The sequence below is a fragment of the Sus scrofa genome, chromosome 7 (genome assembly GCF_054392235.1).
Source record: "Sus scrofa isolate SSC_HxYL_T2T_F1_AM1 chromosome 7, Sscrofa_HxYL_maternal_Yorkshire_Landrace_v2.0, whole genome shotgun sequence".
In the NCBI taxonomy this organism is placed as follows: domain Eukaryota; kingdom Metazoa; phylum Chordata; class Mammalia; order Artiodactyla; family Suidae; genus Sus; species Sus scrofa.
In genome coordinates, this window is record NC_139389.1 from 16,526,625 (window position 1) to 16,552,188 (window position 25,564).

General features: G+C 40.1%; 1 protein-coding gene across 47 annotated transcripts in view; it reads left to right on the forward strand.

Moving 5' to 3' along the window:
- CDKAL1 (CDK5 regulatory subunit associated protein 1 like 1) overlaps positions 1-25,564 on the forward strand; it is a 951,913-nt gene that overhangs the window by 585,139 nt on the left and 341,210 nt on the right. For 7 of the 47 annotated variants that reach the window (XM_084967535.1, XM_084967533.1, XM_084967536.1 and 4 more), the window contains exon 14: positions 13,637-16,629. The exons of the other annotated variants lie outside the window; for them this stretch is intronic. In XM_084967535.1, the coding sequence (XP_084823661.1) occupies positions 13,637-13,720 (84 nt within the window). In that variant the 3' untranslated portion in view covers positions 13,721-16,629. Of the gene's footprint in view, positions 1-13,636; positions 16,630-25,564 lie in introns of those variants that run through there. 47 annotated transcript variants of the gene reach the window in all.

Consider the following 25,564-nt stretch of genomic DNA (forward strand, 5'->3'; position numbering starts at 1 on the left):
CCTTGGCATGGAATCCTCCAGAAAATATCAATCCACGAGAAGGATGTAGGAAGCCCAACTCCAGAGGCCTGATAGACTTTGTCAAGAGGAAGCACCTATAGTCTGCCAGCGTGAATTTTTTTTAGCATAGGATTTAAGCACATATTAGGCATGCGTTCCTTTGGCTTTTAGTGTGTGTCTATTGATTTCTTTTCCTACACCTTGTTCCTTGTTTCTACAGTGATATTTCTGAGAGACAGTGGGTAGAGTAGCAAGAGATGGTGGAATTCAGCAGACAGGAATGCTCTGTCACTTCTGAGCTCTGTGACCTTGAACACACTTTGCTTCCATGCTCTTGAGTCAGTCATGTTAAAATGAGACTAATAACAAGTGCTTTGTAGAGTTTGCAAGATAACTGTATGAAAAGTCACTAGCTCAATGCCTTTCATAGTAGTAGACAGCCAATAAATGTTAACTATTGTTCTTAAGGTTGTCTTTTCTTATTGTTCTTGCTTACACAGGCACACTGTATCTTATCATTGCAAAACCATATGGTTGTACTGATGTCTTGTTTTGTTGGTAGTTTTTGAAATTTTTTTTTTTTTACTTAAGTAGTGTAAAGAAAAACTCATCAACATCTTTAAAGAGTTAAAATCTGCAGCAGTCAAAGCAAGCTGCTTTGCTGGTTCTGAGCGATCCCAACCAAAATCAATAGTGTGTGATACTTCTGTTTCATTATGACATCTACCCGTCACCTAAACTGGCCTTTTTGAAACAAAACAGTCTTTGAGAAAAGCAAGCACATCACTCAGCCTTGTTACGGAAAACTGGCAGACACCTGGATGTGCCCAGAGGGACTGTGATTTCACTTCTCACTCCATAAGCAACATCCTTCTGTTGTGAATTAAATCTTCACAGTCAAAATCTGTGTCTGCATGTGCTTGTTTATTTGGAAAAGAAATGCTATTCAGAGGCATTTTATTTGTAATAGTTATGGAGCAATAGGATAGTGAGTGGGCTTAATATTACTGTAGTGCCATTTCCATGTTAAGATTCCTTGTGAGCGTTTGTTTTTCTTGCTGGCTTAACTCTCCTTTCCTATTGGCACAAGGGACAAGTTATATTTTATATGTACGTGTGAGTACGATGTTTTACATGTGTTGGTAGCATATATGGATATTGTATGTATTCTGTCTGCGAATCAATGTATATAATATCTGAGGCTATGCATGTTAGTGAACTGGTTTCTATTTACACAAGGAGGTTTCTTTTTTTCTGGTTTCACTCACCCCCTACTTTATCCAACAGGGTGAATGCTGTCCTCTTATCTCACATCCCAAGCTGAGTTCAGCATCTGGAGAAGCTTAAGGTCCCAATGCATCAAATTATCGTGCTCAAACTGTTGTTTATTGCAGTCCATTTTGTCCTGTCATTCCAGTGACAGAATGTCAAAGCTTTTCTTTCCGTTACCTTCAGCTCTCAGCATCTGCAGAGATCTGATATGCTGTTCCTGCTTTACTCAAGGGGAAAAACTCAAATGCTCAGGATGGAGGCTGCAAGCCGGATAACTGCAGGCCCTGGTTAACTCCTTTGCTAAAAGCTCGGGGTGGGTCTACGTCCCGCCATTTTCCTCCCTGGACCACAAAAGTGCAGTCCATTCTATGGATATCTGCTAGTTTCTTACATCTTTCCCTTGCTCTTCTTTTGAGAAGCAAATAACCACAAGCAAATCACATGTGATAGCGTTCATGAAAGTATTGACTCTTTAAGTCTAGAAATTCAAGGTGCATTTCATCACGAACTACAAGTATGTGGTTTATAATCTGAGTGATTTAATTTAGATAAATAGAAATATTGTGTCCTTTAAAATTCAGTGTGGAATCATTAAACATGAACGTGAATTTCCCATTGCATTTTTTAAATCTTCAACTTCTAACCTTTATTTTTTCAGTTAGAAACATGTGTCCCTGATTATGTATTTTTTAGTTTTACGTAATTGTAATCAGGTATAAAATCATATATGATTTGTCCTTGAAGGATAAAGTTTTGTAGTGCCAAAAGATGCTTTCATTTCTAGGACAGAGTGCAACTTCTCTTATTCAGATAAAACTTGCCAGTACTGAAAAACACCACAGTGATTTCAGGCAAGGAAACATTTGTATATTTCGACTTTGTATAAGGCGGCATTCGTATAAGGCGACCCCTGGCCCAGGCAGCCCTCTTCTCTTGCCTGGACTACCTCAGTCACCTGCTAACTCATGCCTCCGCATCCATTCTCCTTCCCTCTCAAATCCATCCACCAAAGGGAAACTAGAATGGTCTTTTATACCGGTAAATATGATTGTATCGTTTAAAACACTTACGGTGACTCTCCATTCTTTGGGGAAGGCAAAGCCCTTCTGTGTGTGAGGCTGAACCTCCCCCACATTCCCCTGGCACCCTCTGCTCCAGGCACCTTGTCCTTTTCTGCCCCCTCAAGCAGCATGTTTGCTTCTCACATGCTGTTTCTCTGCCTGAAATGCTCTGCCCGCCCTTGACCCCCATGAATCCGGTCGTCTTGGAGGACTCACTCCAGAGCTTCCTCAGAGAACTTCTCTCAAACTCTCATGACTAAATCACTATCATTGGTAATAGCAGGCAACACTCCTCTTAAACACACACTGGAGTGACCATCTTACATTTGTGTCATTTGATCATGGGTACCTCACTTACCAGATTAAGCTTCATAAGGACGGGGACCATACCTGGTTTTGGTCACCGTTTTAATCCATAGAGCCCAGCGCAAAGCCTGGCCTGCAGTGCATGCTCAGTGGAAATTGTAGAAGAATTGAATGAAGATGGTCATATCTGTGGTTTATTCAGCTTTACCCTCAATCATCTTGGTTTACATGGTTTTCTCAGATATCCATTCTTAACCAAGACACAGAATTCATTTAATGATCACTCCATTGAGATCTTGCTTCCTGTGTATATTTGTTTTGTGATCTGCAGTGTAGACTAGCCTTTTACAAATTAAAAACCCGGGCAGGGTTTGAGATTCAAAAAGTTCCCTCTGGTTTCACCGGGCATAGATCGGGTTTGATATGTTTCCATAAGAGACAAGAGTGAGAGATTATTGACTTCCTAGCAACTCTTGAAAAAGATGTTTGCATTGAGGCCTGATTATTTTCACATCCTGTATTTCTATAATAAGAGATGCTAAAAAGAAAAGAGAAGTTCCTTTGGTGGCACCACAAGTTAAGGATCCAGCATTGTCACTGCTGTGACTCCGGGCACAGTTGTAACGTAGGTTTGATCCCTGGTCCCAAGACTCATGGCCAAGGAAGGAAAGAAGGAAAGAAAGAAAACCCACTGTGACAGCAAATGTATAGGATTTGTTCTTATTATTTGGGATTATCTTTTACTTTTGTCCATTTGCGACAGTTCTCTGGAGGGAGCACTTTGCTTATTTGGGCAATATGTGGCTTTTTTTGTAGTCTATGAATTATTTTTGTAGGTCCACTTTAAACCACATAGACCTAGGTTTGAAAGATTCAGTGAAAGATCATTAAGAATCTTTTGGCTTTAAATGACCTCTGAACATCTTACCTTTTCATTTTCTTTTTGCTATTTCTTGGGCCGCTCCCTCGGCATATGGAGGGTCCCAGGCTAGGGGTCCAATCGGAGCTATAGCCACCGGCCTACGCCAGAGCCATAGCAACGCGGGATCCGAGCCGCGTCTGCAACCTACACCACAACTCAGGGCAACGCCGGATCGTTAACCCACTGAGCAAGGGCAGGGACCGAACCCGCAACCTCATGGTTCCTAGTCGGATTCCTTAACCACTGCGCCACGACGGGAACTCCCTACCTTTTCATTTTCAACCAAGGTATACAAGTGCACCTCTTGGTGACCTCTGACAAGTGCAGTTATTTTGAGTTAAAGACACTGTGGAAATGGAATTCTCATTGTGGATTGGACGTGGTCTCTGTGAGGATGTGGGTTCGATCCCAGGCCTCACTCAGTGGGTTAAGAATCCAGCATTGCCACAAGGTCGCAGATGCACCTTGGTTCCAGTGTTGCCATGGCTGTGGTCTAGGCCAACAGCTACAGCTCCCATTTGACCCCTGGCCCAGGAACTTCCATATGCCCTAGGTGCGGCTGTAAAACAAAAACAAAAACAAAGAAAGAAAGAAAAAAAAAAAGAAAAGATTCTCTGGAAACCTTATATAAATAGGCCCATCCTCCTTATGTACTTGACAAAGCTACATTTTTTTCTCCGCTCCAAAGATATGGTATAAGATTGACATTATCAGAACAAAAATAATGTAGCTTGCTGGTTTTTTCTAAACAGCAACAGATAAGAAAAAACCATTTTCTAAATAACAGTGACTTCCTGCTTCATTAAAAGATTATTTATGTTCTGTAGAAAAACACCCCTGAAATGGTAGTTCCATCAAGCCAGTTGTATCTCTCTTTCTAATCAGAGTAGGAGATAAACTGTTAGCAATAATGACGAGAAGCCCACCTAACTGAGAATATACTGCTTGGAGATAAAGAACTTTGGGGTGATTTTCATCACTTTTTTGCCTTTCAGGAGAATTTGTCCACGTAATATATTTATAGGAGTGATCTAGGTTTCAGATTTATAATATTTCTGAATCCGTGTTTTTAAATGTACACATAAAAAATAAATTTAGAGGCAAGAGTCTCAGAAATCACTCTTCTGTGAAGCTAACATGCAAACCTGGCTTCTGCATTGCTCCCATTATGGGATTGGAGTAATTAAGCAGACATAATATAACACATAAAGGAATTTATTAGGCTTTTATTAAGGCTCGATAATTTGAGTTTCAGATTTGAAATCTCAAAGGGCTCGTAATTGTTGTCATTTTCTACTAAAAGCTGCATTTAGAGAGAAGTTAAACTAGGGTGCAGAGGAAAAGACGTGTTCGAATAGAAAGTACAAAGTGCCATTTTCATTAATTCGGCACTTGAATGCAAGTGCCTATTGTGGCTAGCATGAGGCTTTTAATAAGTAATAAGACACTGCTTCCATGAGTTAATTTATGCTGATATTTTCTTGAAACAGTGTTAATTGCAGGAAATAGACCTTGGAGATTGAGATGTCCCTTAGTAGGAAGGGAGAGATTGGTTTCAGTCTCCAAAAATGTGAGTGATTCGTTTGCCAGACCAATTTAAAATCTTAGAAAGGTTTTCAATTTGATTATTGACTCAAGAAACACACTGGGACAGTTCCAGGACGCAGCAGGGTGAATTCTGGAATGGTTTGTCGGCGTTGAACAAGCCGTCTTTCTGGTTAAACAGTGTGTGTCCTTTAAGGTTCAACCTTTGTTTTTAAAAATTCTGTCGAGAGAGTATTGGTGACTATGAGATCTTTGATTCTATAAAATCTTTTTATTTTCCTGCATATTAATCTGTTTGATAACAAGATTCTCTCTGTGGATACTGTAAGGTACTGAACTTTACTGACCCACAAAATTCCTTGAAATTTTGCCTTCGAAAGAAAAAGATCCCTGGGAGTTCCCGCCACAGCGGGATTGGTGGTGTCTCTATAGCACCAGGAAACAGGTTCAATCCCCAGCCCTATCAGTTAAAGGATCAGGCATTGCTGCAGCTGTGGGGTAAGTTGCAACTGTGGCTCAGATCTGATCCCTGACCCGGGAATTCCATATGCCTCGGGGTGGCCAAAAAAAAAAAAGATCCCGATTATAAGTCTTAATTTACTGCTTTCTCCCACAAGTCTAGAGAGTATCCAAAAGCCTTTCCGAGTGGCCTGGTTGTCTGGACCACAGATGGGCTCTATCTCCTATCCTCTCTCCTTGTGGACTCCTAATTCTTCATAAAGCTGCATCTCTTTGGGAGTCATGAAAATAAACATATCCCCAGGAGAGGCAACACTTTAAAATTTAAGAGACCTGAGAACTGCGAACTTTAATGAAAAGGGGGTAAAACAGGACTCAGCACTGTGAGACTCATTCCACTGTTTTGCCGAGAGCCAGGCCTGGCCCCAGGATTTGACGTGGATGAATTCCAGTTAATGGAGGTCTTTCAACTTCCAGTATTGAAAAGGAAAGCATAACTCAGCCTGACTCATGGTTCCGTCAAGCTGAGCATCACATTTGTGGTTACCCTGCCTCTTGTTTGCGCTCAAGGACCAAACTGTTGATACCTCATTTAGCTGTGTGAGACCTGACACCCATCTGTAATAATCCATCCGGTGGGCTCGGCGCACACACGGAATGATGTCAGGGCGTCCGTCTCACAACACATGGAATGCAGTCTTAAATTCATGCCTGTTGGAGGGAGCTGGCAAATGGCCCTTCTCACCTCCTCCGCTTTCCTCGCTCAGTGCCACTTTGTGAAAAAGTCACTTCTCTCAAGATGACTGAAGCCGAGGTGGTGGTTTCTTGGCTCTGGTTGCATCCGCCACCTTCCTGGGTTCATGTAATAACCTCTTCCACCCACAGCTCTGGGCCATGCAGGGGCTCCCATATACCCCTCGCCACTTTAAGCTGCATCCTAGCCTCCCAGTCTTCATCAGTTTGGAGCCACAGAGAGAACCCTCTATAGTTTGGGGATAGAGTAGCCCTTGATGTCAAGTTGACACCTTTTCATCTTTTCCTGCTTGTTGCTTTTCCAACCCTCGTCATTTCCGTTCTCCCTCAACGTACTCTGACCAGTTGCCCCAAATGCTTATCCCGTGGAGGCTCCTAAACCACAGGCATTGGTTACATGAAGATTAGGAGAAGGTGTATGGAGTTGAGTTCTCAAGCCAATCTTACTGTAAACTGTGTGGTCGTACAATGACGCTATCATTTTAATTAGCTGGGCTCCTGGCTCCCAGACCTACCCTCTAGCCCTGTCTAAATTACAGTCCCAGGAGAGTCTAGCTGTGCTCCTAACTAGTCAATGCTGATTCAGGATGCTTTTTTCACCAATTTGACATAAGAAAAAAAAGGGCAATATAATACAGTAAATTTAAAATTACTATTTAAAAGTTCTTTTTAAAAATTCCTTTCTTTCACGGAGTTCCTATTGTGGTGCAGTGGTTAACAAATCCAACTAGGAACCATGAGGTTGCGGGTTCGGTCCCTGGCCTTGCTCAGTGGGTTAAGGATCCGACGTTGCCGTGAGCTGTGGTGTAGGTTGCAGACGCGGCTCGGATCCCGTGTTGCTGTGTCTCTGGCGTAGGCCGTCGGCAACAGCTCTGATTAGACCCCTAGCCTGGGAACCTCCATATGCTGCGGGAGCGGCCCTAGAAAAGGCAAAAAGACAAAAAAAAAAAACCCTTTCATAAAATGATTGTGATCGTAAATGTTAAATTTTCAAAAAAGTATGTCCGTACTTGTAAAATCAAAAGCGGTTAACTTAATAAACTTTTTTTAAACAGCTTTATTGCCCCTTCCCCCTCACTCCCCACCCCGAATTTACCAGTGTCACTGCTCTGTCTGATAACCTGTAGCACCCACCATTACCTACAAAAGCAAGTCCTCATGCTTCAACAAACACCTAAAGTCCTGGACTGACCCCTGTCTACTTTCCGTCATTTCCCACCCTCCCAAGGAATTAAATTGGCTTGATGGCATTCTTTCCTGAAAGTACTTGGCAGGTAAAAAACCCATCAGTAGTACAAACTGAGTAGCTTATATTCATGAACGCAGAGTCAAAAAATTCTCAATAATCTAAGGCTAGATCAGAACGCCCTTTCCTCTTTTATGGCTTCTTTTTTTCTTGAACAAGCTTTCCTACCTTTGTAAGTGTGACTAACTTTATTTTGTTGTTGTCGTTGCTGTTGTTGGGTTTTTGTTGTTGTTGTTTTTATGGTTTTTAAAAAAATATTTAATTGAAGTATTGTTTTCCAGAGTGGCTGCACTGATGTACATTTCCACCAACAGTATAGGAGGGTTTTTTTTTTTTCTGCACACCCTCTCCAGCATTTATTATTTGTAGACTTTTTGACGATGGCCATTCTGACCTGTATAAGGCGATACCATGTTGTAGTTTTTTTGGTTTGTTTGTTTGTTTTGATATCTTGGGCCGCTCCCATGGCATATGGAGGTTCCCAGGATAGGGGTCGAATCAGAGCTGTAGCCGCCGGCCTACACCACAGCCACAGCAAAGCGGGATCAGAGCCGCGTCTGCAAGCTACACCACAGCTCATGGCAACGCCGGATCCTTAACCCACTGAGCAAGGCCAGGGACCGAACCCGCAACCTCATGGTTCCTAGTCGGATTCACTAACCACTGAGCCACGACGGGAACTCCATATTGTAGTTTGATGTGCATTTCTGTAATAATTAGCCTGATTAATTTTTATTCATCCTTGAAACTTGACTACCAACTTCACCGTCAGTGCACCAGCCTCTGTGCTCTAGACCTGTGCTTGCTGCTTTTTTCAAGAGCATGAACACACTATATTGGAAAGAATCTCTTTTTTTGTGTCTGTTGCCATCACTAAGCTGGAAAGTTCCACGAGGTAAGGGATCTGTCTGCTTCCTCTTTGTGACCTTTCCCACACACTCTGAAGACTTTTTGAACAGAAACGAGTGGACTAGACAGCTAAGATGTGGTTAATCAGAATGGAAGCAAAAATACTTTCCTCTTTCCCCAAGTGTCTCTTCAGAGGAGCAAACCTCCTTCCTGACTAAAGCCTGGTTGCAAAGTAACTGACTGTAGCTTTGGCAGTAGCACATTTAACCTTCTCACATTCCCTCACTTCCTCCCACTTTCTTCTTCATGAGAGGAAGAACCACCTTGTCTTTGTTTAAATTACAAGACTTCTACAAATTTCTGAGCAATCACTCCACTCCTGAAATCAGCTTCTTCATTGCCCAGCTCTCCTAAATTGTGCCGCTCATGTTTTTTGTGTGGTGGTATAGTATTAAAAAAAATAATAATAAGTATTTGGGATTCTAGTTTGCTAATTGAAATATCAGACTATTTTTATCTACTCAGACCAATCTGAGATGATAGATACATTAATGACTTTTTACTTTGATATATTTATAAACCCATTTTCTTTCTTTTGCTTTATGAAGAAGGAGATATTGAAAAACATTCTGGTTTGAGAACCATTAGAAGAAGCTAGATTAGAAGATTATTGTGAGGCTAGATTAGAAGATTATTGTGTTGACATATTATTCTCATCGTAATAATGTTTTTCATTTTATTTACCAAAATTTATTTCTTCAGAACGAACTGTGTCCCAAGCATGTGGCAGATACCGAGGTGAGAGGATGAAGGGGACACAGGTCACTGCCCCAGACAGGGAGGCTGGTAGGGTGAGCGCAGTTGTAGAACAGTGGGCCGGAGGCTGTCAGATGCTCACTGTGAGGGCCTTAACCTACCTGAGGTCGGGGGTGACCAGAGAGGTTTCACAGAGGAAGGGACGCCTGAGCTGAACGTAAAGGCTAGTCCCCTGCTTAGGGGGAAATTCTGAAAGCAGACAGCCGGATTCATACCCTGGCTCTTCCTTTCGCCATCTGCGTGACCTTTGGAAAGTAACAGAACCTGCGTGTGCCGGTACTTGTCCCATAATTAAATGTAGGATAAATGTAGTCTTTAATTCATAGAATTTTTTGTAAGTGTTGCTTTACACACATTACATGACACCTGTCACATATGTTAAGCACCTAGAACAGTGCCTGACACAGAAGCTAATTAGCTTTTACTCTTCCGAGGTGTTGGCCTGATCATTGAACTAGGGACCAGGAGTGTAGGTGTGTGAGAGCCTGTCAGGTTCGGGGAACTTCATGTCGTGTTTCAGTATTGTCCCCAAAGGAGGTGGTACAAGTCAGAGTAAAGAGGTGAGAGCTGTGTGAGCAAGGGATTGGGACTTTATCCTCTAAGTGACAGGAGCGGGGGTAGGGGCATTAAAAGGCTTCAGAGGATTGGATTTGGACTTGGTAAAGAAAATCCTCCTGCCAGTTTTAAGGCTGGAAAAGGGAAAAGATGGAGAGATTGAGGATAACGTAAGTAGACTGTGTAACATGCCTGGCATAAAATGGTGAAGACTTACAGGAGCAGCAGAGCGAAGGATGCTAGCTAGCCTCCTCACCCAGCAGTGTCATTAAAGGCTAATTGCTTTAATGCCTTGTGATGGGCCAGGTCCTTCCATCTGCTAGTCACCAGCCAAATCAAAGCATATTGTCCTCATCTCAGATTTAACTATCGAGAAAGTTAGGTGGACAAAAGCTTAGCTTTTAATAGACTAATCAGAAAAAGCCTAATTGAAAATTATTATGGAAAGGGAAAATTTTAGACCTACTATGAATTATTTGGAACATGGATTTTTTTTTAATAGAGGAATAGTCAAATAACTCCAATGAAGAAGCTATTAACTATATGGTACCCCACTTGGATTGTCTCACACATTGAGCCTAAACATTTGTTTATTAACTGCATCCATACTAGGCTAGTATGAGGTGACTATGAAAGTGGAAGATGGAAAACCCAGACTACCAGGTGATGCGGAGTAGGTCCCTTAACCCCTGGAAAGCCTCAGTTTCCTTTTCAGTGTCCTGGAGATAATATAGTCATCTCTCAGTATCCTAGGGAGATTCCAGGACAGACACATGCATGCGTACGCACATGTGCTGAGATGCACACATGCACACACACACACACATGCTCACACACACATCCCATACCAAAATTTGCAGATGCTCAAGTCTCTTATATAAAAGGGTGTAGTATTTGCATATAATGTACCCACATCCTTCCATATACTTTAAATCATCTCTAGATTACTTACAATACCTAATACAATGTAAATTATATGCACATAGTTGTAAATACAATGAAAATGATATGTAAACAGTTGCCATGCAGCAAATCCAAGTGTTGCTTTTTGGAACTTTGAGGGATTTTTTCCTTTTTTTTTTTTTTTCTAACGACCGCACCTGTGGCATATGGACGTTCCCAGGCCAGGAACTGAAGCCGAGCCACAGCTGCAACCTACACCACAACTGTAACAACTCAGATTCTTTAACCCACTATGCTAGACTGGGGAGCGAACCCACAGTTCTTGAGCAGCCCAAACCACTGCAGTTGAATTCTTAACCCACTGTACCACAGTGAGAACTCCTTTCCAAATATTTTCGATCTGCAGTTGATTGAATCTGCAGGAGTGGAACCTGTAGATGCAGAAACTGAACTTTAAATAGTTGCCTTGAGGAATGAATGTAATAATGTATGTGAGAGGAACATAAAATAGAAAAGCATGTTAGGTGCTCTGGTTTGCCAAGTTGTACATCTTATATGGGCTATTTTAAACTTTTTGTTGGCGTTTCTGTTGTGGCTCAGTGGTAATGGAGCTGACTGGTATCCATGAGGATGTGGGTCAATCCCTGGTCTTGCTCATTGGGTTAAGGATCTGGTGCTGCCATGAGCTGTGTTGTAGGTCACTGACACGGCTCAAATCTGGCATTGCTATGGCTGTGGCATAGGCTGGTAGCTGCAGCTCTGATTCAACCCTTATCCTGGGAACTTCCATATGCTGCAGATGGCAGCCCTAAAAAGCAAAAAATAATTATAATAATAACTTTTTGTTTATCCTCTGGTTCTTATGAATTTGGGTTTAGTTTCAGTGACATTTTTGAGCCAGGTGAGAAGGAGTTTGAGGTGTAATGCTGCTAAATTTTAATTTTTGAGTTGCTTTTCCAAAGTGTTTCTGCCAAAAGAACTGTCAAAGCTGACAGTTGATTGACTTAATCACTTGTAATGAAAGTGCCTCTAAAAGTAACCATGACTGATTCATGTGAACCATGGAAGGGCTGTTTAATAAGTACCAAAAAATATTTAATTAGCTTAGAAACAAAGCCAGCAGCTAGTTTGTCATAGATATGAGGACCTTATCTAACAATGGCTACTTGGCTTTGTCCTTCTCCCTATGTCACTAGAATTATTCTAAAATCTTAGCCCTCATGGTCAAGAATGTACACTCTGTTCACATCAATTTTATGGAGAGTGCAGGGGTCTCTGTATTCTATTTTGTGACCTTCCTTTGACACGATGAGAATCCCCACTCTCAGATGACTACCGCAAAGCTTGTAAACTGAGTAAAGGACCAGAGTCCTGAGTATGTTCTCCACGGACGGCCACTTGACGTCTCACCTGTTCTTGCTTGCCATTGAAGCAAACCAGGATTGTCACAGAGTCTGTTTGATTTGATTTCATAAAATGGATTTACCATGAGACTTTATGAGCATTATGCAAGGAAGACACAGGACCAGCAAGCGAATGTCAGAATATTTGTCTGAGTCTCTGAGGCCGTCTTTCATCTCATTCTACAGATGTCTTCAGAAGCCCTTGACATTGTTGTACGTAATAGACTTTAAATGTAGCCTAGAAGGTTGTGTACTAGATCCCAAGTGGCTGTGCAGAGTGCGTGGAGCATTACTGTCTAATAATAAGCCTGAGGAATAGTGGGGTTATATTCCAGGCTATGTTTGGGATATAACCTATCTGTGGCCACAGGTCGCAGTTGGCTGAGGGACATGTGCTGACTCGTGACTTGTGTACAGCAGTGGAAAATGAAGTCAAGTCAATCAGGGTATTCTTTGAGAGAGTGATAGACAGTTTCTGACGCCAGTGAACTCAGCCTTCTGCTCCTAGTGGGAACCAGATTCCACACAGGTAACATCCAATTGCTCAAGCTGTTTCATCAGTGTTGCTTATAAGGCACTTGAGATTAAAGCAAGATGGGATCATTATCAGGTCCTACAGTGTCAACCAGCCTAGAAAGACAACTTATTTGAGCAGATGCTCTACAAGCAGCATATGGAAACTGCAGAGAGATTTAAATTTGATTCACTTTTGGAAAGAACCTTTAATACTTAACTGACATAGCTACACATGAGGAAATTTTTGTGTGTAATTGTACATTTCCTTGGACTCAGCTATTGTCTTACAAATCAGAAAGTAATACATCACAGTTGGGGAAAGTTGATAGGAGCAATTTCAGAATAAAACACATACCATCTGTTTCTAAAGACTAAAGGGAATATTCTAAAAATCAGAGTGGTTTCAAAGAGCTATAAAAACAATTTCTAATATACCTACAGCCCAAGTAAATTTCAGGCTTTTAGCTGTTTTCTTTTCTGTAATATATTTACCCCCACACCAAGAGCACTTCAGTATTTCTCTGTGTCTCTTCATCTTGTTTCCTACTCCTGTCTGTTTCTCTCTCTGTCTCTGTCTCTCTTTTTCTCAGAGGCCCCTTTTTCCTCTCTTCCTCTTTATAAATGTCCTTCTTCACCCATTAAGTGTATTCTTCCCTACCCGAGACAGGAGCTGATATAATGCAGGTAGACCTCTTGGGCTATAAGACGAAGTTCCAGCTCAGTAAAGACTTTTGAGAAATTCATGTGCTAGGCAAGGAAGAAATTACTCATTTAGGGAAGAGAGGATAGTTTTTTATCCTGATGAAAGGAGTATGGGAAGAAGCAAAATAAGATGGTCTACAAGCTGGACATTATAATCCAGTATACACAAGATTAGAATATTTTACAAGGTCCACCCCACGACAGCAAAAGAGACAAGTAGATATTGCAAATGTGGTGCACCTGTGTCTCCACTGAAAACCTGTATAATTTTAAAAGTGTTACTGACCAACTTGCCTAACCTTCGGTGGATTTGTCGGTCTTCGTACAGGATGAAGAAAATATTAAAAGAAACACCATCAAGTTTTTGATGAATGTAGACAAATTCAACCTGCCAGCGAGAGAAGCGAAGTAGTCATGAAGACAGCTAATGATCTGTGGGGCATGCCAGTTAGTGTAGGCCGTCTTCAGCTTTGTCTGATAAGATGCCCGAAGCATCCCACCCAAGATGATTACTGCGGCCATATTGTGCTGTTACAGAAGGTGGACTGCATGACCAGGAAATTGTTGAATATTGTGGAATACTGGAATGATGAGGGAAGATTGCAGAAGTAGTTTTATTTGGCATCTTATTTCATACATATTACTTATTCAAGGACTTTTTTTAGGTTTCCTTTTTTCTTCCATAACATTTAGAGCAAGGAGTTCTTTTGTGACTCAGCAGGCTAAGGATCCAGCCTGTCACTGCTGTGGCTTTAGTTACTGCTGTGGCACAGGTTCAGTCCCTAGCTGGGGAACTTCTGTAGGCTGCAGGCACGGCCAAAAAAAGGACATTTAGGACAGAAAAATCATGACACTGTTTTCTGAAATATTACTGATGCAGTGAATATGTTTTACCGATGTTTCCCCATGGAAAGCAGGGGAAAACTTGGCACCATTTACAGAGGCTGAGAAAGTACTATAACCCACCAAAACAGATTATATTGCTTTTAGCCAACATTGTTCAGCTATTTAGGCTTGTAAAGTCAGGGTCTGTGGGCAACTCAGTCATTAATTGTCAATAGTCTTTAATTCCCATAATGCTAAATAAAAAGCTGAAACAGTATTATAAACAAAAGTTACAAAGTGGGGAGCAGTAGTTCCGATGATCCATTTGATTACCCGTCTTTACTGGTAAGATATTTTTATTAAACGCTCTTATATGATTGTTTTAAAAATGTTTGTTATAGAATATCTGAAAAGTGAAAAAGGAAGAGGCAGAGAGAAGAAGGGAAGGAAGGAAATTAATCACCCATAATCCTAGGATCCAGAGTTAACCGTTAGGACTTTTTTGATGTATTTTACTTCCTTTAGACTATGTTCATTTATTTCATTTTACAATGAAATAAATTATGTTATATTGTATATACAAGTTAACTGTAAACTTTCTGAGCCTTATTTTGTGTCACTGGAGTTTATGAATGACTATATACTATATACTGATTGGATGTAGCAGTTTTTTGACTATTCCTCTGTTGTTGGACTTTCTGATTACTTCTCATGTTTTGTTATAAATTATCTCATGTTTTGTTATAAATTATCCCATGTTTTGTTATAAATTACCCCGTAATAAGCATCTTATACATACATTCTTTTGGTTTTAGTGACCGTTTTTATTAGATGTATTTCTGGAAGCACAGTTATCACTTTAAAGAGTACAGATATTATTGGGTTAAAGCATTCCTGACAGATACTGAGAGATTGCTTTCTAAAAAAACTATTGAATGTATATTCTTACCCCAGAGTAGTCTTCAGTTTCAAAGATTAATTTTTGGGTAGTACTGATGATTCTTTTAATGCGCTGTGTATGTGTTACTTACATTGCATGCAGATTTTTGTTCTGCATCTATACTTGAAAGTAGGATTAATGTATGACAGTGAGTCTTAATTTGGGGGGAGCCATGGGTCATTTGAGAATCTCATGAAAACCATCAATCTTCCTCTCACAGAAATGGACACACTGAAAAAATTCACATTTCTATGTATTTTAAGGGGAATGTGCCATATTTAAGCCTTCCCTTTAAAATATTCTTGCCTATATTTTAAGTGCTTTAGATGGATTATTTTATTTCATCCTCACAATCTGGGGTATCACAAAGGAAAATAACTCACTCAAAGTGGCATAACTGGTAGAGCTGACCCTTGATCAACATGGGTTTAAACTGCAGAGTCCACTTATATGTGGATTTTGTTTTCAGTATGTCCTGCAGTAGTACATGATCCACAGTTGGTTAAGTCCACAGTTATGGACATTTTATATGGGCTATTTTAAATTACTAACCCCTGTATTGTTGAAGGATCAGCTGTAAATGCAAACTCTAGAACTTCTTATCCATGATATTACATTACATTGAGATCAAGAAACCTTGTCTTTATTCTTCTCTTTTCACATTATTTTGTTCAGGTTTTTCCAATAATAGTAATTCTGGCTTCTTGAAATCTAATAGGGTAATTTGCCATATTTTCCCTGTGTAGTATGTTTCTGTAGCATGAGGTTATCTGTTTCTTGACAGTTTGAGTTCACTGTTAAGAAGCTTTCTTTTTTTTTTTTTTTGGCTTTTTAGGGCTGCACCTGTGACATACGGAAGTTCCCAGGCTAGGGGTCGAAATGGAGCTGCAGCTGTAGGCCTATGCCACAGCCACAGCAATGCAGGATCCAAGCTGCATCTGTGACCTACACCACAGCTCACAACATTGTGGGCTCCTTAACCCAGGGATCAAACCTGCATCCTCATGGATGCTAGTCGAGTTCATAACCCGTTAGGCCACACTTTCTTGCCTAGTCTTTTAAGAGATTGTTTAATAACCTTTTTAGTTGTTTGTTTGCATATCAGGTTTTTTAAATTTTGAATCAGCTTTTGTAGTACATTCCTACAGTAACTACCTGTCATTGATTATCATTTGTTATTGTGGAGTCATACGTAATATTCTCTTGATTATTCCCATGACCTTTTCATTCCTTATTTTTTCTTTTTTGTCTTTTTCCTCTTGATTGTTTTGGCTGAAGTTTCATCTGCTTCAGTATTGACTGTTGTGTTTCTTTGGTGAGCTCCTCCTCCCACACAAACAAAAATATCCTTGAATGATTAATTGTTCCTATTTTTATATTTCCTATTTCTGTTTTTAATTGCATTCTTTTCTTCTGCATTTCATAGGGCCTGGCTGTTGTAAGGGTTGTGGTTGTTTTTCTAATTGCTAAACTTACATATTTTTCATTTGTTTCATTCTTCCATGTCTAGTGTATAGTGTTCTGATCTTTTTTATTATTAAATTGACTTATTTGGAGTTTTGCTTTTGTCCTTGACCTATTGATTATTTAGCAAAGTTTTTAATTTTCTTGTGTGTTATTTTCATAGGACAATTATTAAGCAGATGGTAGAATCCCCAAAGTTCCTTCCTTCAAGAAGTTTGACCATTGTAGAGAGAAATTAACATACATTGACACTCATATCTGAAAAGAAAAACCTGAATTTACATTTGAAATTCTATTCAGTTCAAATATTTATTGATTCCCCACTGCATGCCAAGAGCAAGATAGTGGGAACATGCCAATGAAAAGATAGAAATCATCTCCTTTCTCATGAAAGTTTTATTCTGGTGGAGAATACAGACAAGTACACAATTACAGGAAGTACTAGAGAGTTAACTGAAAAGCTAATAAGACAATTGAGGAAGAGCCAGCTAAAAGAGCCCATCGAAACTAAAATTAACAGAAAGGGACAGTTTAAATAAGTATAATAGAGAAATATCTCATTCACAATAGAAATAAACCAAATACATGTACCAGCAAATAAATAATGAGCAAGGTCCTGGATCTTTATGATGAAAACTGGTATTTTTTTGAAGAATATAGCAGATTTATTTTAGTTATAAAACATAACACATTCCTGCGTACACTTTAATATAATGCTAATATCAGATCTCCCCATATTATTCTGTAGTGTCAGTATAAACTTAATCAAAAGCCCAACAGGACTTTTTGATAAATCTTGCTACAAAACAGTAAACACTGGGAGATCTCTCGTGGCACAGCCAGTTAAGGATTGGCATATTATCACTACAGTGGCACTGACTCGACCCCCTGGCCCAGGAACTTCCATATGCTATGGACAAGGCCAAAAAAGAAAAAAGAAAAAAACCACAGTAAATGCTTTTATATAATGAATAATTAACAAAGTTAAAAGATATGCAACAAACCAGGGAAAACATTTTTAATTCTTGTAACTCAATAGAAAAATGGGCAAACATGTTCAATAAAGATGTGAGAGATGTTCCATCTCATTGGCTGTTAGGGAAATGAAAATGACACAGAAATATCTGTTCACCTTTTATGCTGCACAGTTCTTTGTGATTAATTGGTAATATATCATGTTGTCAGGGGTTGGAAAGAAAACCCCCAGATGCTAAGTGGGAAAGTATAAATTGATAAAAGCCCTTTTGGAGTGCAGTTTGGGTGTATACATGAAAATCATAACTGTATGTATTCTTCCTTCAACCTAGTGACTCCACTAGAGAAATGCTTACCCATGTGTCCAAAGAGGCATGGATTGTCATTGGTAATAGCCCCAAACTGGAAACCAGCCAAATGTCTGTGAATAGGGAAGTAGGTAAATAAATGATGACATCTTCATTACATGGCCTCCTGTGCACTAATTTAAAAAATAAAGTAGGGCTTTATGTGGTAACTTTATCCGAAGAGCAGTGGGGAACCATTGCAGAGTTTTATATGGAGGCATGACATGACCAGACTAAAGTTTTTAAAATATCTCTCTAGATGGATTATGGGAAATGGATCAGAGACATATAAAATAGCATCAGGAATCCCATTATCAGGCTGTTAATCCAGTCGAGCATTGATGGTGGCTCCGAGGTGTGGCAGAGCTGAAACTGTTGTTGCACAGCCAAAAAAAACACTCTTAGGTGGAAATTCGTTTTGTATTCTATTTTAATGTATGTTTGTTGGGCAGCTCCTACTTATGAGCACTTTCCTAGGCACGGATGGTAAAGTAGTTTTCCTGATTGCAGTATCTATTTACTAATAGGTTAAAATTACAAACCTTTTGGTTTTATGATGTGCTTTTCAAATGAGGCCTTTCATCTCCTTTTTTGAAACAGTGGACTCCTCTAGGAGACCATGCAGTCTTTCTGCAGTCAGGAAGCTCACCACTGAACAGCAGTGACTGTACAACTTAGGTGTAGGGTATACTTAGCTTCCATTTTTTTCCTCCATAGTTTCATCCTTTATTTTCATTTTCAAAAGCTGCATAGTTATGTGAATGTGGTTTTTTTTTAATTATATGCAGATTATCCATTTTTTAAAAAGCTACACAGTTAAAATTACTAACTGTCATTCCCATGAGGCGCAGTGGGTTAAGGATCTGGCATCGCTGCAGCAGTTTGTGTCACTGCTAAGGCGCAAGTTCGATCCCTGGCCTAGGAACTTCTGCATGCTACGGGCACAGCCCCCCCAAAAAAAGTGAGTGATAAATAAATAAACAAAACCAAAACAAATAAATAAATAACTGTCTAAAACCAAAATTCAACTGAGTAAATTTTAAAGATGTCATTGACTTTATTCAGCAATTCCTGAATCAGAGTTCCAGAGTGGCTCAGTGGTTAATGAACCCGACTAGTATCCATGAGGAGGTGGATTCCATCCCTGGCCTCGTTCAGTGGGTTAAGGATCTGGCATTGCTGTGACCTGCGGTGTAGGTCGCAGATGCGGCTTGGATCCCAAGTTGCTGTGGCGGTGGTGTAGGCTGACAGCTACAGCTCCAATTTGACCCCTTGCCTGGGAACTTCCATATGCTGTGGGTGTAACCCTTAAAAAAGAAGGAAAAAAAAAAAAAAAAAAACTCAATTCATGAACCAGGAAGCATCCAATCTGGCAGATAGAAAAGAGCTCAGGAGTTCCCGTCGTGGCGCAGTGATTAACGAATCCGACTAGGAACCATGAGGTTGCGGGTTCGGTCCCTGGCCTTGCTCAGTGGGTTAACGATCTGACGTTGCCGTGAGCTGTGGTGTAGGTTGCAGACGCGGCTCGGATCCCGCGTTGCTGTGGCTCTGGCGTAGGCCGGTGGCTACAGCTCCGATTCGACCCCGAGCCTGGGAACCTCCATATGCCGCAGGAGCGGCCCAAGAAATAGCAAAAAAAGACAAAAAAAAAAAAAAAAAAAAAAAAAAGAGCTCAGAGGAGCTGTACAAAAATGAAAGAACTTTTATAGGCAGATGGGAGTGGGAACATATACTATCAAAAAGTGGATTGGCTGGGGTGTGCTCACTTTCCTTCAGAGGGTAGTAGGGGGGTCTGTCAGGCCAGTGACCGCACTAGTGCTGACCAGATTATTCTTGATGGACTAGTCCAAGATTCCATTTCTGGGAGAAGCCAAAACTGTAATTAAGTCAAATCTTGGTTTGGGGATGTGGGGGCTTAGCACCAGTGACTCCATTTGGAGCCTTTTGCCTATTGTCTTGTTCCTTTTTTTTTTAGGGCTGCACCAGCGGCATATGGAGGTTCCCAGGCTAGGGGTCAAATCAGGGCTACAGCTGCGGGCCACAGCCACAGCCACAACAACATGGGATCTGAGCCACATCTGTGACTTACACCACAGCTCGTAGCAACGCCAGATCCTTAACCCACTGAGCAAGGCCAGGGATCAAACTCGCAACCTTATGGTTCCTAGTTGGATTCATTTCCGCTGAGCCACAATGGGAACTCCTATGGTCTTGTTCTTAACAAAATAAATATGTTAAACTTACCACTTTAGCTGCATAGTCTCTTTGATCCCTTGACTACTTTAAAGATGTCACTTGACTTTTGTCTCCTAAAGTTGTATTGCATATGGTCTAACAAGTTTTTCTAAAAAGAAAGAGACCATTTTAACTCTACAGCAGACTCCATGGTAATTATCAGCTCCCCAGGATTAGTTGAGCATTTATAACATGACTTTGACACTGTAACTTGACTTTACAATTGAAGAGACTGCCAGGTTTGAGCATAGGCTGTGCCTGTCAGTTACCAACTGTGGGACAGTGGGCCAAGGACTTGCTTCCTCAGACCCCTCATGAGGAAGTCCCTACTGCATGAGTTTGTTTTGAATGTTCAACTAGCTAATATTTGCAAAGGGTGCCCTGTAGGTGCCATTAAGTTAAAAAAAAAAAAAAAGATAAAGATTCTTTTTTAGCCTACATCTTTAGATGGGAGAGAAGCTTCTTTTAAGGCTCTATGGTAAGAATCCCATTGAAGGTTTAAAGCTTTGGTTTTGATTTCTCATGCACGCAAATGTATTTCTAAAAGAAGAGACTATTTCTCTATACATTAATCAAGTTAAAACCACAGATTGTTTATAAATGTTCATGCTGATTGATTTGGTGTTACCATTGCAAGTCCAAACTGGGAAACACAAAGAAGTGAAAGGCTGGCATTTATAAAGATATGCAAATGAGACAAATGGGTAGGCTCGATATGCAACTGTCTCCCTAATGGTGAAATTTTTAATCTGTTTGGGATTTTTTTTTTTTTTTTTTGTAAATTACAGTCTAAATGAAGGAGTCAAAAATATAGCTTTGAATTCGTGTGCATAGGTAGCCTTACATGAAGGATGGCACACATACTAGATTGTGAAATCTCAGGGAACGTGAGACAGCAGAGGCAAAGGGTCTCCTGCCCCTGGAAGTGTCTTCACAGGATGGGATTTCCTTTCTGAAAAGCAATCCTCACAGTCCCCCGACTATTAGAGAAGAATTACAACTTTAAAATCCGCAGCTCTGCTGTTCATTTGAATTATTTAAATAAGCAAGGCTCTTCCTTCTTAAATTAGGATCATAGTGAAATATGCTTTTTTGGGACTTCTGAGTATTCTCAGTTAATTTAGGTAGACTTGAACAGAATGAAAAGCTATAAAACACAAGCTTGTTTTTAAAGTTGGGTCTCTTCCCTCCTACTGTGGAGAAGGTTTTTTTCCTCCCCTTTAATACACGGGCTTATTTCCATTTTTATGATATTTAATTTTTATATATCATGATAATTACTGTTTTGATCAATTGAACACCCCCCCAAACACACACACACACGCACAAATACACACTATTCGTAGGGAATATGAGAAGACATCTGTTGTCAAAAAAAGAAAGAAATAGTTCCAGTTTGTAATGATTATGAATTTTTCATAGATTTGATTTAATTGTCTAATTCTATTTGGAAATTTTAATTTATGTGATTATTTCCCTACCCTCTTTTCATTAACTACTAAAAAACGAATACATAAAAAGTAGGTGTTTTGAACAAAACCAAGAGACTTGATTTAACGAAGCCAAAGGCTTGATTTAAAGAGTGTGATATGATTTTTCACCCTGGCTAGATATTATTTAAGGTTTTCATCTGATCTGCTTTTTCCTTTTTAGCAGCAAGGCAATGTATTACCTCAAAAATGACTGCTAGATCTACTCAAATATTCGTTCTGTAAGGAAATTGAAGAATCATCATTTACTGATCTGTTTGATGATTTTCCAAAAAGATGAGAGCAAACACATAGAATAATAGTTTATTTTTGATAAAAGTCTTCTCAAAGCCTTGCAACCTAACCAGAAATGTTGGATAAACCAATATGAGGTGTGAAATTTTTAAATGTATTCTGTAGTATCCTAGCTTGTATTTTTGTGATTCTTTAGTTCTAAGATTGTTAGATATAAGCTTTACCCATTTTATAGATGGCAAAAGTGAACGGCTTGTCCAGACAAAATTCAGAATCTCACTTGAACTCAGTCTGTTGTATCACCCCTTGTTACTTGGTCTAGTCTGTCAAGTCAATAAAGAAATGTCACTTAAAAGATAGGAGCGGCCAATGTTGCAACCACAGGGCAACAGGAAAAATTGAGAAATGAAGATTCAAGGGACAACCGTATAGTAGCCAAGGTGAGGGCAGTATGCTGGGGAAAGAGTAAGGTGAGAGAGAACAGGAAACCATGCTGAAATTACATTTCTTCTCATTCTCAAATATAGGACAGAGTTTACAGATTTAAGGATTTTTAATAATATAACATTCTTGGAAAAAGCCAGTGCCTATTGTTCTTTGTAAATCCTTCACCATTTGTGTTGTGATTGCACTGACAGTGGAAAAAACACATCAGTGCCTTGTTAACATGGATGTGCCCTGTGTAAATCCTGAACTCAAATAACAAAGAGGAGGCCATACCTTTTAGCTTTTAAGAAAGAAAAAAAAAAAAAAAAACTTGCTTTCAGTGGTAATTTTAACTTGTATCTTAGGCTTTTAAATGGAAAGAAAGGAAGGGTCGTGTTGTCAGAGATAATCTTAATTACAAGTCATTGCAGAAGGAATTCATTTGATTGAAAATGGTACCCAAAAAAGTTTCCACCCCAGGAATTTCCAGACACTAACTTACTCAACCTTGTGTGATCCTTGGGCCTCTACCGTTATAACTGGTGATGCCGTCTGCATCCCCAACAACTTATTTTCAGGTAGCCATTGGCAGCTAGCTTCCTGAGGAGAGGCGCCTGTCCTCCTCTGCAGTGTGAACTGGCCACATTTGAGTCTGACGGAGGACCCAAGCCCAGGAGAGCTCAAAGCTCCAGGGTCTAACCAGGGTCACTAGCAGAGCACACAGCTCAGGGAGTGCCTCCAGGCAGCCATGTTTTTCTGAATTTTTAGCCAAACATTTCACCTTGCAAAGTGTGACAGGATTGCTGTCACAAGTAGTTTGACAAGTTTAGGAACTTCTTTGTCAGTATCCCTAGTATCTTTTAACCTAGGACACAGCAAGTGATAGACTGACTCATCCAAAAGGAAGTAACATCTCTGCCCCACTGATTGCTTTCCCTTCCCCTAGCCTTTTTTCAGCAGGGAGGAAGGGCCTCAGGATCTTTGCAGAGAAGATCCGGGATTTTCAAAGACACAGGCAGAAGCGGGTTGGGTGGGTGAGGCTGCGATGGGAAGGAGGGGAGAGAGAAGGAGACCATGATAGAAACCGGACCTGAAATAGGCTTATAAAATAAATTGCCGGAGTTCCCGTCGTGGCGCAGTGGTTAACGAATCTGACTAGGAACCATGAGGTTGCGGGTTCGGTCCCTGCCCTTGCTCAGTGGGTTAACGATCCGGCGTTGCCGTGAGCTGTGGTGTAGGTTGCAGACGCGGCTCGGATCCCGCGTTGCTGTGGCTCTGGCGTAGGCCAGTGGCTACAGCTCCGATTTGACCCCTAGCCTGGGAACCTCCATATGCCGTGGGAGCGGCCCAAGAAATAGCAACGACAACAACAACAACAACAACAAAAAGACAAGACAAAAAAAATAAAATAAAATAAAAAAAAAAATAAATTGCCCTGATGCGACAATTCATTATCATCGGTTTGCTTGTTAATAATGAGAGATTTCCTTCATTTATCAATCTGAGGCCTTATTTAACCTCAGACTAGTGGCAAACAAAGTCATGTGCTGAACATGAAGATTCCTGGTCAGGAGCCCACCCCCCCGGGGGTGGGGGCTTCACCAGGGGTATTTGCCCTGTGTTTTCCAGGAAACACTGAGGGTGAGTGTATTTTATTAGTCTTAAATTCATTTTATATTTCTTGCCTGCTAGCTTTCCGGTACGCCAAAGAATTTGGAAATAATCATTTATTCATACTAATACATCTTGTTTTTTTTTTTAATTAGAAATAAAACTTTTGTGACTGAATATTGTAAGCTATTTACTATCAGTCTATGAAACAGCATTTTTTCATTTGCTACACAAGTCTTTACATATACTTCAAGTAATAGATTACTCTCCCTTTGAATTTTAGAACATTTGAAAAAAAAAAAAAAAAGAAGAAGAAGCGGGAAAGCACTCAGCGTCACCACTATAACATATGTGATTTTGGCCGAGAGTACCAGGGTGGGCCTCTCATCCACCTGCCCACCACCACCATTATTTGAAACAGTAAACCTGAGACCGTTAAGTTTTATGTCACCTGCCAGCCCTTGTGATACCAAAGAGCCTATCAACTGGAATACACCAGCGGGCTTGGTGGAGTCAGCTATTTATAGCTCCAGGTGTTTTTAGAAGTAAGCAGAAGTTAACTGTCGAGTCCCAGTTGTACTTATCTGATCTTTCTGTGTTTTCTAGAAAGCCTCCAAGAGGTTCCCTAAGCCAATCTGAAATAGCTCTTAAAGGAACTGGATTAGCATTTGAATTTTAATACTTCTGCCCAAGTACTTTTTTGCATAGGCTGTGAGTGATCTGTGGAGCTGCCAATTTTGCTTTATTAATTTTTATTCCTCTTCTATATCCCTGAAAAAAAAAAAGGGCACAAGTACATCTTTTGAAAAACCTTCTGTGGTTTTGTCTCCTGATTGCGATCTGATAAGGAGGAAACTGTCCCGAATCTGACTTTCTTTTCCTCCAAACCTCTGAATGGTGAAAGTCCAGTGCATCTTTGTCTTGCTGAAGTCAATTTAGAGATCTAATCACAAATTTTATACCTTGATTTTTAGAGACAGTTCTCTTAGCCTGCATTTTGACATTAGCAGTTCTATATTGGATATATCATTATCTAATCCAAAGCAGAGCATTCTAGATAACTATTTTGAGAAAAGATTTTTATTATTTCTTGACTTGCTCTATTGATAATAATGAAAATTTTTCTAACACTTCTCATCTTTTTCTGCTTTGCTCTCTCGTGTGTTTATTGCAATACCGTTTATTTTCTTCTACAAGCCTTGTTTTGTGCTCTCTTCCGGTCACAAAATCAGTAGCAAAGAGATGGTGCAGCATTGTGGACTGCAGAAAAACTTGGGCTGTGAAGCGTGGCGCCTGGGAGCTGTATTTAATTCACAAAGTAGCCTTGAGCAAGTTACTTAAATTCTTTGCGTTTCTTCATCTGTGAGTTAGGAACAACAAAAATGTACATGAAAATGAAAAATAGAGAACTGTGGTCATCATCTCTCACCCGAGTGGGACATTTGTTACAAGTAATGAACCTTCATTGATAACATCTCTAGAGGAAGCTGTACATGTGTAGGGACCTCACTGATGAGTTGATTCCAGTTTAGCAATTTTTCAGTAGGTAACAGTGTGTGATGATGTGATACACAATATAACTATGTGTGTGCTTGTCAAAGGAACTGGTTCTTTCACTCATTCATTCATTCAACAAATATTTATTGAGCACCTACAATCAACCAATCATGGTGTTCAGCACTTAGGGGTATAGCTACAGATCTAAGAAA